This window comes from Condylura cristata, unplaced genomic scaffold (assembly GCF_000260355.1).
Source record: "Condylura cristata isolate star-nosed mole 26May11 unplaced genomic scaffold, ConCri1.0 scaffold00017, whole genome shotgun sequence".
Classification (NCBI taxonomy): Eukaryota; Metazoa; Chordata; class Mammalia; order Eulipotyphla; family Talpidae; genus Condylura; species Condylura cristata.
Window position 1 is genome coordinate 13,324,058 of NW_004567118.1, and position 11,556 is coordinate 13,335,613.

At 38.5% G+C, this 11,556-nt stretch overlaps 1 protein-coding gene across 1 annotated transcript in view; it reads left to right on the forward strand.

Annotated features, from left to right (window-relative positions):
• The first annotated feature begins 1,759 nt into the window (after window positions 1–1,759).
• RAD51C (RAD51 paralog C) overlaps window positions 1,760–11,556 on the forward strand; it is a 20,547-nt gene continuing 10,750 nt past the window's right edge. Inside the window, exons 1-5 of the mRNA XM_004685016.2 lie at window positions 1,760–1,921; window positions 3,849–4,107; window positions 4,624–4,790; window positions 5,704–5,837; window positions 7,477–7,608. Of these exons, the coding sequence (XP_004685073.1) occupies window positions 1,804–1,921; window positions 3,849–4,107; window positions 4,624–4,790; window positions 5,704–5,837; window positions 7,477–7,608 (810 nt within the window). The 5' untranslated portion in view covers window positions 1,760–1,803. The remainder of the gene's footprint in view (window positions 1,922–3,848; window positions 4,108–4,623; window positions 4,791–5,703; window positions 5,838–7,476; window positions 7,609–11,556) is intronic.

An 11,556-nucleotide genomic window follows, 5' to 3' on the forward strand; every position in this document is an offset into this window, starting at 1 on the left:
TCTCTACGAAAATGAGGACAAAACTTCTGGTATTTTCCACATTCTTACACAAATTGGGCTTACAATTTGGAGCTAGTGGAGCCTCCCTAGTGGTACAAGGGCTTAAGACACAGCACTATGAAGCTAGCTGCAGACACTGCAGCACCAGTTCAGTCCCTGGCCAGGGAGGTGACCCACATGGTGCAGCCGACCTCTCCTGACCCACACACTGCTCCCCTTAGCATTGTATTTCCGTGGATCTGCCTGTTCTGCTCCTCACTCTGTCTCTGGTGAATCCTCTCACCCCTCAACTCTGGTCTACACCCCACCTTTTGTTTGCATAAAGAAATAAATCTTTTTAAAAAATTGGAGATAGTTCTGGGTAAAAGACAAGATACTAGGTTTTAATTTTGGCTTCAAGAGAACTGCAATTATAGCCCTCTCTGGTGGCTCAGCGGGTTGGAGCGCAGCATTGCAAAGCTGGTGGTGGCCACTTCAGTGCAAAATCGATCACCACCCTGGCCGTGACCCACATGTCGCCACAGACCTCTCCTGTCCGGCCCACTGCTCCCCTCAGCAGTGAACTGCATCCATCTGCCTGTTCTGCTCCCCACTCTGTCTCTGGAGAATCTTCTCACACCCCCTGCACCATTGGCCTGTGCCGCAGTTCTGTATGCACAAATAAATAAATCTTAAAAAAAAAAAAGAGAGAGAGAACTGCACTTAATTTCTAAGTTCTTATTTTCCTCAAGGTTGTGAAAACTTGAAATGTGTGGGATTTACTAAATTACTCAACAGTGCTTTCTCCCCTAGATCTTAGGTATTTAGACAGCTCTTATTTGAAAATTTTAGGAGTTCCTTTAAGCTGGGCAAAGTTAAGATTAAAAATCGCAGCCAAAAGTATGGTATGGATGAGTTACTCTCTAAGCAAATCATACTCACCTAGTTACGGTACGAATTTGGAAACTACCTTTCAAACCGCTTCTCAACCCCCTCACAATTCTCTACTTTCGCAGCGGTCCCTCCCCACCTCTGTCTTTTAGAGGCCAACTCTTCCCTCTCAGCACCAGGGAACCCAGGCCCGGGCAACCCTAGGATGGTACTTGCCTACTCGTTCAGCTACTTCTTAGCTAGGCAGGCCGCGAAGAAGTAACGGTCTCGGAAACCACAGTGCTCCAGACTCCACTCGCGGGAAGGCGTGAGTGGGTGCGGGGACGGGGCGCCGAGCTCGCCCCACGCCTGTGGGGGAGCTGGACCACAATGCCTCGCGAGGTAGGGCGCCCCACGGCTGGGGGGGCAGGGGGGGGCTGGACCACAATGCCTCGCGAGGATAGGGCGGGAGCGGGAAAAGCTGCAGAAAAGGGGCGGGGGACATGAGCCGGAACTAGAACCCCATAAAGGAGAAGCGGATTAATCTGTGTATGACTGTTCCATGCAATTGGCCTACGTGTGTGTTTCTGCCATTGGTAACCCCAGGCTTCCAGCCCACAAGTAGGGCGACGGTGAGGCCATGTGGTCTATAAAATCCAGTGGGCCTGGCTCTCCAAACTTTGGTTTCCAGCCATCTTTTTATTGTCGGGGTGTAGGTCTCATGGGGAGACCCCAAGAGGGAGTCGTAGAAGTCGCGACGGAAACGGTACCAAGCCGTGTATATTTCGCAGAAAACCCCCGCAGGACGGCAGCGCGAGGCCGCGTGCAGCCAGGCCGCAGCTCCGCCCCTTCCTCCTTGCGCGTGACGTCACGGACGCGGGGTTCCGGGTTTTGGGCGCCGGGTGCTGCGCGCGCAGGGCCGCTCCACTGCGCGCCTAAGCGGCGGGCGTTGAAATGCAGCGGGACTTGTTGAGTTTCCCTCTGTCCCCAGCGGTGCGTGTGAAGCTGGTGTCTGCGGGTTTCCAGACTGCTGAGGAGCTCCTCGAGGTGAAACCCTCCGAGCTCAGCAAAGGTAACGACTCCCAGCGGCAAGCTGAGACGCTGGCTGCCGCCGATGACGCCTCGGGCTTGCTGCTTTTGCCTTCAGCCTCAGCCCACATTCTGCCGCTGCCGCCGCCGCGGCTCCCCGCGTTTACGTGGGAACGGCCCCTTGAAGCCACGTAAAAGTAGTCTGAATTCTCGGAATGTGCTCGTGAAAACATTTACTGATTGCTTCCTCTCCCATGCCTGCTGGACACCAGGGGGGCCATATCATTTATACTAAAAATAAAAGTCACCCTTTTGCGGGTGCATTATTATGTACAGTATATAGATGAAGGAACTGATGTTCGGGGAAGTTCACTTTTTATGGTGACTCGGCTAGAAAGTCGTGGAACAGGATTGAAGCCCAGAAGGGCTCTCATTCAAGAGTCAGGGATTACCTACATTTGGGAAATGCAGAGGGGTCATAGGACTATAGACATTAAGAGTGAGAAAAGGAAGTAGTCCCCAGCTCCTCCTACCCAACCCCTCCAACCTGGAGAAAACAATAGAAAGAAGACCCAAAACCTCACATTCCAGAACATTAGATTTATACTGTGGTGGAAATCACAAAATCCTAGGTATACAAAAATGAAGCTGGCTGGGATCGTTCTCAGTGTGCATGTGACATTACCTACTGCCCAGAACTGTGCAATAAAAGTAGAACAGAATTTTAAGTCATCGAGCTTGTTAATGGAAAATAAGGGTGTTTCAGTTTACCACACAAGACTACATGTAGACCCAACTGAATGTTAACTAGTTTTAAGTCTTAATTCTCACACTGTGTTTCCCACAGTTTGATGGCTCTTTTTCTTTCAACAAATTGGTTTTACAAGGAAGAAATAAGAGTCTGAATATTAGCTAACAATTATTTAAGCATTTTTGGGTAGCTTAGGCATTCTATCATGCTTTTTACATGCATTGTCTCATCATCCTTTTAAGGAAGAAAAAAAATCCGAGACACAAAAATTAATTTGCCCAAACATAATGACCACATGGTAGTAATACAGTCAGGATTCACAAGCCGAAGTGATCTGACACCAGTTGAAGGTCTTAAATTGGGTAGGACTTTAATTAATTTCCTTATCATTTATTTTGTTGTTAGCACCATATTTATAGTTCATTTTCTCACAAAAGTAAGAACTGACCAAACGCCTAATTGATAACGCCTTATTTATTTTTTATAGCAGCTTTTGTTTATTTATATATTTTTAAATGATTTATTTATTTATGCTTACGGGGGGGCGGGTACAGACCAGACATGCAAGGGTGGGGACAGAGTGGGGAACAGAACAGGCAGATTGGGGAAGTACACTATAGCAGCTTTTATAATGCTGTTTTCTGAGGCCATATTGTTGGATGGGTATGAAATTGTGTACTTGCAAAAGTATAAATGTATTGTTTAAAATATTTGTGCATCAAATAATTATTCTCATTAAATAGGTTGGAGTGATGAAGGATTTATCATGCCCATGTTTTAATTTTGAGTAATAATACACATTTCTTGAAGTTGCACCTTGTTTTAAGCAGTTTAAAGTAACCATTTTCTTTCTTTTCTGAAAAATAATTTATATATCTTATGAGAACAAAGTAATTACGGCTTTATAAGACCAGAGGGCATAGTTAAATGACTGGCAGCTAGTACATTTGATTTCTACCTTCTGAGACACCCTTGCACTATTCAAAATGCTTAGACAAATAGGTTGCTGAATTGTTACTAAGGTAAGAAATCTATAAAATATGTGAAGACTAAGAAAACAGATAAATAGCTTTACTAACTTAGAAAATCAGCTTGGAATATTACTTTTTTATGATTCTTTTGTCATCACTTCTGTTATCTAAAAATTAATGAAAACTCAACACTGTTAGACTTTAAATTTGTAACAGCAAAGTGTCTTTTTTTTTTCTCTAATTTTCAGAAGTCGGGATATCTAAAGAGGAAGCCTTAGAAACTCTGCAAATTATAAGAAGAGAATGTGTCACAAATAAAACAAGATATGTTGGTACAGCTGAGTCAGGCAAGAAGTGTACAGCACTGGAACTTCTTGAGCAGGAGCATACCCAGAACTTCATAATTACCTTCTGTTCAGCTCTAGATGATATTCTTGGGGGTGGAATACCCTTAACCAAAACAACAGAAATTTGTGGTGCACCAGGTGTTGGAAAGACACAATTATGGTAAAACAAAATGTTCCCCTCTTCAGGATGGGCTTAATAACAGTATTATATTATTGGTCTACATTCAGGAAACCAAAAAAGGCATGCATGTGTTCTTAACTGTGCAAATTTGTGTGCATCAAACAAAAATCAATTTATTTGTGGTACTGCAGAACCCCACCTTGATAAATTAATATAATTATTTTGATAGCAGATTTTGTTATACAACATTGTAATGCCATTGAGGTGAACAGGCAGTCTCTGCTTTACTATAGAATTAATTTGAGCATATGTTTAAAAGCAGATGTATTTATGATAAAAAAAAAAAGGTTTTCATTGTTAAAAAATCATTAAAAAGTCCTTAATCGTGATTCTATGGGCATATCTTCTCCCTAACCCAGTGTATTCAGAATCTTTGAGAGTATATTTGTATTTACAAAATACTTAGTAGCCAATGGATGATGCTCTAGAGTTTGGAAATTCCCGCTTTAGGTATTCATTATGATTTCTTAGTTTGACTTCTTTTTTTTTTGACAGTATGCAGTTGGCAGTAGATGTACAGATACCAGAATGTTTTGGAGGAGTGGAAGGTGAAGCGGTTTTTATTGATACAGAGGGAAGTTTTATGGTTGAGAGAGTGGTAGACCTTGCTACTGCCTGCATTCAGCACCTTCATCTTATAGCAGAAACTCATAATGGAGAGGGTATGTTAACACGTGGTCCTCTTTTTTTCTGTATGAAAAGGTAATTTGCAATTGTACCCCTCTCAAACTTGGGCAAGGGACCATTTGGAATGTGAACCTTAATGACTTGATGGTGTACTAGGATTAAATCTCTTGCAAAATGAGAAATGTTAAAACTTGAACTAGCCTCTTTTTCCACTTTTATGGCCCTTTTTACTGTAAGAGTTCTAAGGCAAAACCTGTATATGTATTTATTTCTATGTATGACTTCAATTCACTGTGCTCCTGCTTGTCAGGTATAAACTAATGTTGAATATCTTAACAGAAGTAAATGTATTCAATACATTTAGTAGAGATTGACTTTCATATTGGTTTGTAAAAGCAAAGGTAGCTTTGAAAACTATATCTGAAAATATTTGAAATTTTGTAATTGACTTCATGACTGAGGCAATTGTATAATTAAAGTGTCTGGGAAGCTTTTTTTGTGCTTGTTACATAGAAATAGTGTTGTTTTACGATTTATTTATTTATGAATACAGAACTGGGGTACAGGCTAGAGGTAGAGGGGCAATGAGAGGATTCACCAGAGACAGAGTGGGGAGCAGATTAGGCAGACCAACAAAGTGCACTGCTGAAGGGAGCAGCGGACAAGACAGGAGAGGTCTGCTGTGCCATGTGGATCACCTCTGGGGCCAGGAATCAAACACACGGTGAAGCAGCTAATATATAAGAAAGTGGATAGATGAAAATAAAAGATCAGGAGTTATAAAATTATAGTTCATTGTCATAATTTTACTATAATTTGTCATCTTTTCATTGAAGAATTATTCAAAAAATTTTGAAGCACTTTGTTAAAAATACTGTTTTTACAATCACCAACATAATAAAGCGGGTACAACTAATTGTTTTAAATGTGTTTGATTGTTTATTTCAGAGTACACAAAAGCTTTGGAGGATTTCACTCTTGAAAATATTCTTTCCCATATTTATTATTTTCGTTGTCGTGACTACACAGAGCTACTGGCCCAAGTTTACCTCCTTACTGACTTCCTTTCAGAACATTCAAAGGTACGAGACAAACTATTGAAACATAACTAGCCAGTATCTTCAGCAGTATTAACATGAAAAATGAGCGACAAACCATTTCAGAAAGTCTCACTCTTAGCTGTTCTATGATTTCTTTATATTTATTTAACAAATATAGTCACTCACACATTCTCTCATTCTGCATTAATAATTTTTTAAATACCCATGGTAAGAAATTGGAACTAAAGAAAGAAGTTCTGCCTCCAATAATGGTAGAATAGTTTTCTATGAAACAAATTGTATAGAAAGGTAAAATGAAAAATAAAATTACTCTTCTATTGCTTCCTAGCATCTCTCCCCAAAATTGATCATTATTAAGTTTTTTTCTGTCATCCCGTTTTTATACATATTGCATTATCTATTACTTTTTTTTTTAGTAGTAAGAGCCACATCAGACTTGTAGACTGACCCAAATTTTCTCTATAGCTCTACGTTCTTAAAATCTGATGGGGTCTTTGTTGGTCCTTAGTTTGTGGAAATGGAAGATATGATTATTTTTCTGACATTGCAATATTTTGCTACAACCTCAGTTTTTTCAGATTTCCACAATATGAATAATTTATCTTTATTTATGGGAACAATCTCATTTCTCTTTTTCTTCAGTTTTAATAATATTTTTGTACATCATTGTTTTCCTTTCAGGTGTAATTCCTACAGTTTTCCCACCATCATAGCACCTATGAACCATCATCATAGTCTCTTGTGTTCTTCCCTCACCTTTGATAACACCCCCAATCCTCCTTTGCTATATGCCTCAAATATATGGCCAGCTGTCTTTCTGATGTAATTTCCTATTACTCCCTCTCAGTACTTTTTGTCTGATCCTTAGATATGCCAAACTTTTTTGGGTCTTAGGAGCTTTGTTTATGTTCATTTATATTTGAGTTGACTTTCCCTCCTAAAGGTACTTTTCTTTTGCCTACTTTGCTTGATGCTTTTCTCACATTCAGCCTGATTTAGTCTCTTTCTACCCTATCACCTGCTTATTCCTCCATCATTTCCATCAGTTTTAGTTTTTTGAAAGTTCCTATCATTATCAGAAATTATTATATATATTTGTGTGCATGTTAATTGTACCTTATTCCACTAGAACATATCCTGCAAAAGAGCAGGGACCTTTTCTCTTCACTATGGTGGTAGTTATCAATAAATTTTTGATGAATGAAGGAATGAATAAATACAGTGTATAAAAATTACTAACTTTGACATAACTTCATAAAAGCCTCTTCTTTGACCCAATCTTATGAGATAGGGGGAAAAAATTGTGCCAAGACTTCAGTGTGTTTTTCAATATAAAATACTTATATAAAGATGATATATAATTGTAAATTATATGAAAATTGTTATTATTCCTTTTTGTTATTTTTTTAAAGTTGATAAATTATCAAATCCAGAGGATTTTTTAACTTTTGGTGATTACTGCAGAAAGCAATGGATGAGTGATTTATAACTCCAAAATAAAGCCTTTGGAGGATTGAAAATAGAGTACTGGATTTTATGTGTTTCTTTTTTCTGCAATGGACTGTTTTGGGCAAAAATGTCAAAATTAAATGGTATTTTTCAATGCCATTTCTGTTGTTTTTAATACCAAAGCTAATATCATTATTTCTTCTGTACTTAGGTTCGATTAGTGATAGTGGATGGTATTGCTTTTCCTTTTCGACATGACCTAGATGATCTATCCCTTCGTACTCGATTACTAAATGGCTTAGCCCAGCAAATGATCAGCCTTGCAAATAATCACAGATTAGCTGTAAGTATAGTCAAGAGACTTCTACAATAAAGTTAGAATCAAAACAGTAATGTCTATAAAGCAAGTAATTCAGACACTAAGGTTTGAAGTTTGGTTTAGTTTCTATTAAAAATCTAGTCATAATTCTCTTGTATCAGTTTTGTAAAATAAAAGACATAATTAAGTTGCCATATTTTAAAATTGGACTTTGTTAGATAAAGAAATGTCACTGTAGTGTTTGGTAACTGTAGTGTTTGTCAAAGTATACGTGATATCTTTCAGGCAAGCTCTTCCAACAGCCCCCTTTTTTTTTAACTGTATGTCTTGATAGTATATAATCATAGACTCAGATGGATAGGAATGTTGCATTGTGTAAACTACCTAGACATTTGGAAGTAGAGCTAACTCTTCGAGTTTTGAAATGTGAAGAGAGAGGTAAGGATATTCTCTGGCTGAAGAGGAAGAAACTTCTTTTCATTATTGCCTATGTGTCATCACTTTACATTCTTCAATCCCATCCCACCATTGATATACCTACTTGGTCTGGAAGGGCATTTGGAGGTCAAATTGCTTCATTTGATTTTCTTGTCTTTTCACCTGATTAGGTTCTAGTACATACCAGTAATATGTCATAAAATAATAAAGAACATTTAGATAAAATAATTTAAAGACATACATTTTTTTTTCTTTTGAATTTTTATGTACTAGGCTGAAAGGTTACTTGTCAATGATTTTTAAGTTAACATTTTGGTATCAGTGAAGAGCCCCAGAAGGGGGCGCTCAAGACTAATGGATCACAGACTTTTTTAGTTTTTTCGGTTGTTTTTAACAGAAATAGCTTATTTCTTATTTATTATTTAATATTATTTAATAGCTTATTTATTATTTAAAAAGAGTAAACAATAACATGCATACTGTCCAGTTTTTACGAAGAGTAACACATACTAATGTTTAAACAAAATATATCCAGATGTATCAAGTGGAAAAGTTGAAGTTGTGTGCCAATATAATAAGTGCAGTTCTATTTCTGAGAAAAATTAAAATTAATGTTTGTACACTTATATTTTGCACATATATATGAAGCAAAATAATCTGATCAGCCTTAAGAGTGGCCACTTCTAGAGAGAGGATTTTGTCAGATTGAGTACCTACTTTTCCCTCTAAATTAGCTTGATAATAACCATGTATAACCTTTGATAGTAAGTACACTTTATAGTTGTGTTAATTTTATTTTTTAAAAAGATTTACTTTTTATTTACTTAGGCATACAAGAACTGGGGTATAAGCCAGAGGTATAGGAGATGAGAGGATTCACCAGAGACAGTGGGGAACAGAATAAGCAGATTTGCTGAAATACACTGAGGGGAACAGTGGGCAAGACAGGAGAGGTCTGCTGTGTCATGTGGGTCAGCTCCCTGGTCAGGATTGAACTCTTGCCACAATGGCAGGCAATAGCTTGATAAACTCTTAGGCTTTAACCCCTGGCACACCTGGGAGACTCCCCCCCCCCATTTTATAATTGTAAGTTATATAGGCCTTATTGTAAAGAAATTTGAATCTAAACAATCAAAAATATAGAAAGTAAGCAGTTATACTATTTATAATACCCAGAGATAGTTCTTTTTTTTTTTTTTTTAGTTTGGTGTACATATTTTCCCAAGCTTATTCTGTGCATACAATGAGATCATATTGTGCACTGTAATGTAAAGCAGTTTTATTTTTTACTAAATATATTGTGAATATCCACACATACATACTAATTAGTGTACTTTGCCTTAACATCTACAATAGTAAATTACCATTGTGTGATTGCAGTATAGTATATAATCAGTGCTGCCTATTGATTATTTTTAAAACTGGCACCAACTTTTTCATTACTGAACAACTTTACATATGTATTTTTATGCGTCTGTTTAGTTAATTCTGAAAGTATTAAGGCAAAAGAAAATCTCCTTTATTTTTTAAGGTTTTATTTATTTATGCATGCAAGAACTGGGGTACAGGCCAGATTGGAGGGGGTGAGAGGATTCACAGATACAGAGGAGGGAACAGAACAGTGACTGAAGTACATTGATGAAGGGAGCAGCAGGCAGGTCAGGAAAGGTTTGCCGTGCCATGTGGGTCACCTCCCTGGCCAGGGATCGAACTCCTGCTGTTATGGCTGCGACAGCTTCATAGTGCTATGCTTTAACCAGTTGCACCACAATGGAGGGCCCTCATTTTCTCATATCTTTACAGCTCAGAGTCTTTTATTTTATTATAAAGATTTATTTATTTATGCATATAGTACTGGGATACAGGCCAGAGGTGCAGAGATGGTGAGAGGCTTCATCAGAGACAGAGTGGGGAGCAGAACAGACAGATGGATGAAGTATGCTACTGAGTGGAGCAGTGGGTGAGACAAGAGATGTCTGCTGTGCTGGTGTGGGTCACCTCCCGGGCAGGGGCTCCAGCTCAAGCTGAAGCGGCAGTAGCTGCAGCTGCTAGCTTTGCAGTGCTGGCAGCATGCCTACCAGGGAGGGTCCCAGAGTCTTTTATACTTGTGCTGAACTGATATGAAAACAACTTATAAAAATAAATTTATTTGGCCCTCCCTGGCGGTGCAGCGGGTTAAAGCACAACACTGAGAATCTAAAGCCGCTTCTGCATGAGTTCGATTCCCGCCTGCCCCGGAGGTGACCACATGGCCAAGGCAGACCCCCCCTGCCCCGCCCGCTGCTCCCTTCAGCAGTGTACTTCGTCGATCTACCTGTTCTGCTCCCCACTCTGTCTCTGGTGAAGCCTCTCACCGTCCCTGAGCCTCTGACCTGTACCCCAGTTCTGTATGCACAAATAAATAAATCTTTAAAAAAAAAATACATTTATTTATTAGAATTTTTTTTGTCCATTGTATTGAAATACATCTTTATTTTCTTTCATTTTTAGGTTTATCGCTATAGGTTTATATGGGCAGTCAGCCAGAAAGCAATAATGGAAGGGGATAATTTTCCAACACTCCTTGTAAGGTCAAATTTTAGGGGTTTTTTTTTTTGGTTTTTTTTTTTTGAGAAAAGCAGGCCCTTTACTGTTTATGAAATTATTTCTGAGTGGCAAAAATTCCATATTTTTCACCTTTATTGCTCCATTCAATTTTGGCTGCCATAGTCAGACAGACAAAAAGAATGATGACACTTTTTTCTTGTACCGGTAGTGTAGATACATCCTTTTAAAGTATACAATTCCATGACTTTTAGCATGTACATTAAATTGTACAACCATCAAACTTTAGAACACTTCCATCACAACAAAATAAATCCTTACCTATCACTCCCCTTTCTACCCTCAACCTTTAGTAACTAGTTTGCTTTCTATATCCATGAATTTGTCTTTTCTGATTCTTTTATATAAATAGAATCATATATGTGGTCTTTTAGGCCTGACTTCTTTCGCTTAGTATGTTTTCAAGATTTATACATCTTATATATTAGTATCATTTTTATGTCTGAATAGTTTTGCATATGACCAGTATACCACCTGTTGTAAAACATCTGACAGCAGATGACTTTTGAAACAGTGAAGTTCATAATTTTAAAGTGATGTTTCACTATTTTTAAAGACTCATTCTATGTAGGAATCACAGAATTTTCATTTGTAGAATAGTAAACCCGACATTTTTGCAGAAGCAGTGTATTTATTTTATAAATATTTGCTAACAGTGCAAATTCTAATTTGGGGATGTTGAACAGCTGGTAAACCAGTATGTCTATTTACATTTTCCTCAAGCTATGTAATGGAAAAACTAAATACTCCCTTAAGCACTTCTGTCTGATAGAACTTTCTTCAAAGAAAATACTTAGTCTAATACAGTAGTTGTATAGCTATTAAAATATGGCTGATGTGGCCCTCCCTGGTGGTGCAGCGGGTTAAAGCACTGCACTGAGAAGCTAAAGCCACTTCCGCATGAGTTCGATCCCTGCCTGCCCCGGAGGT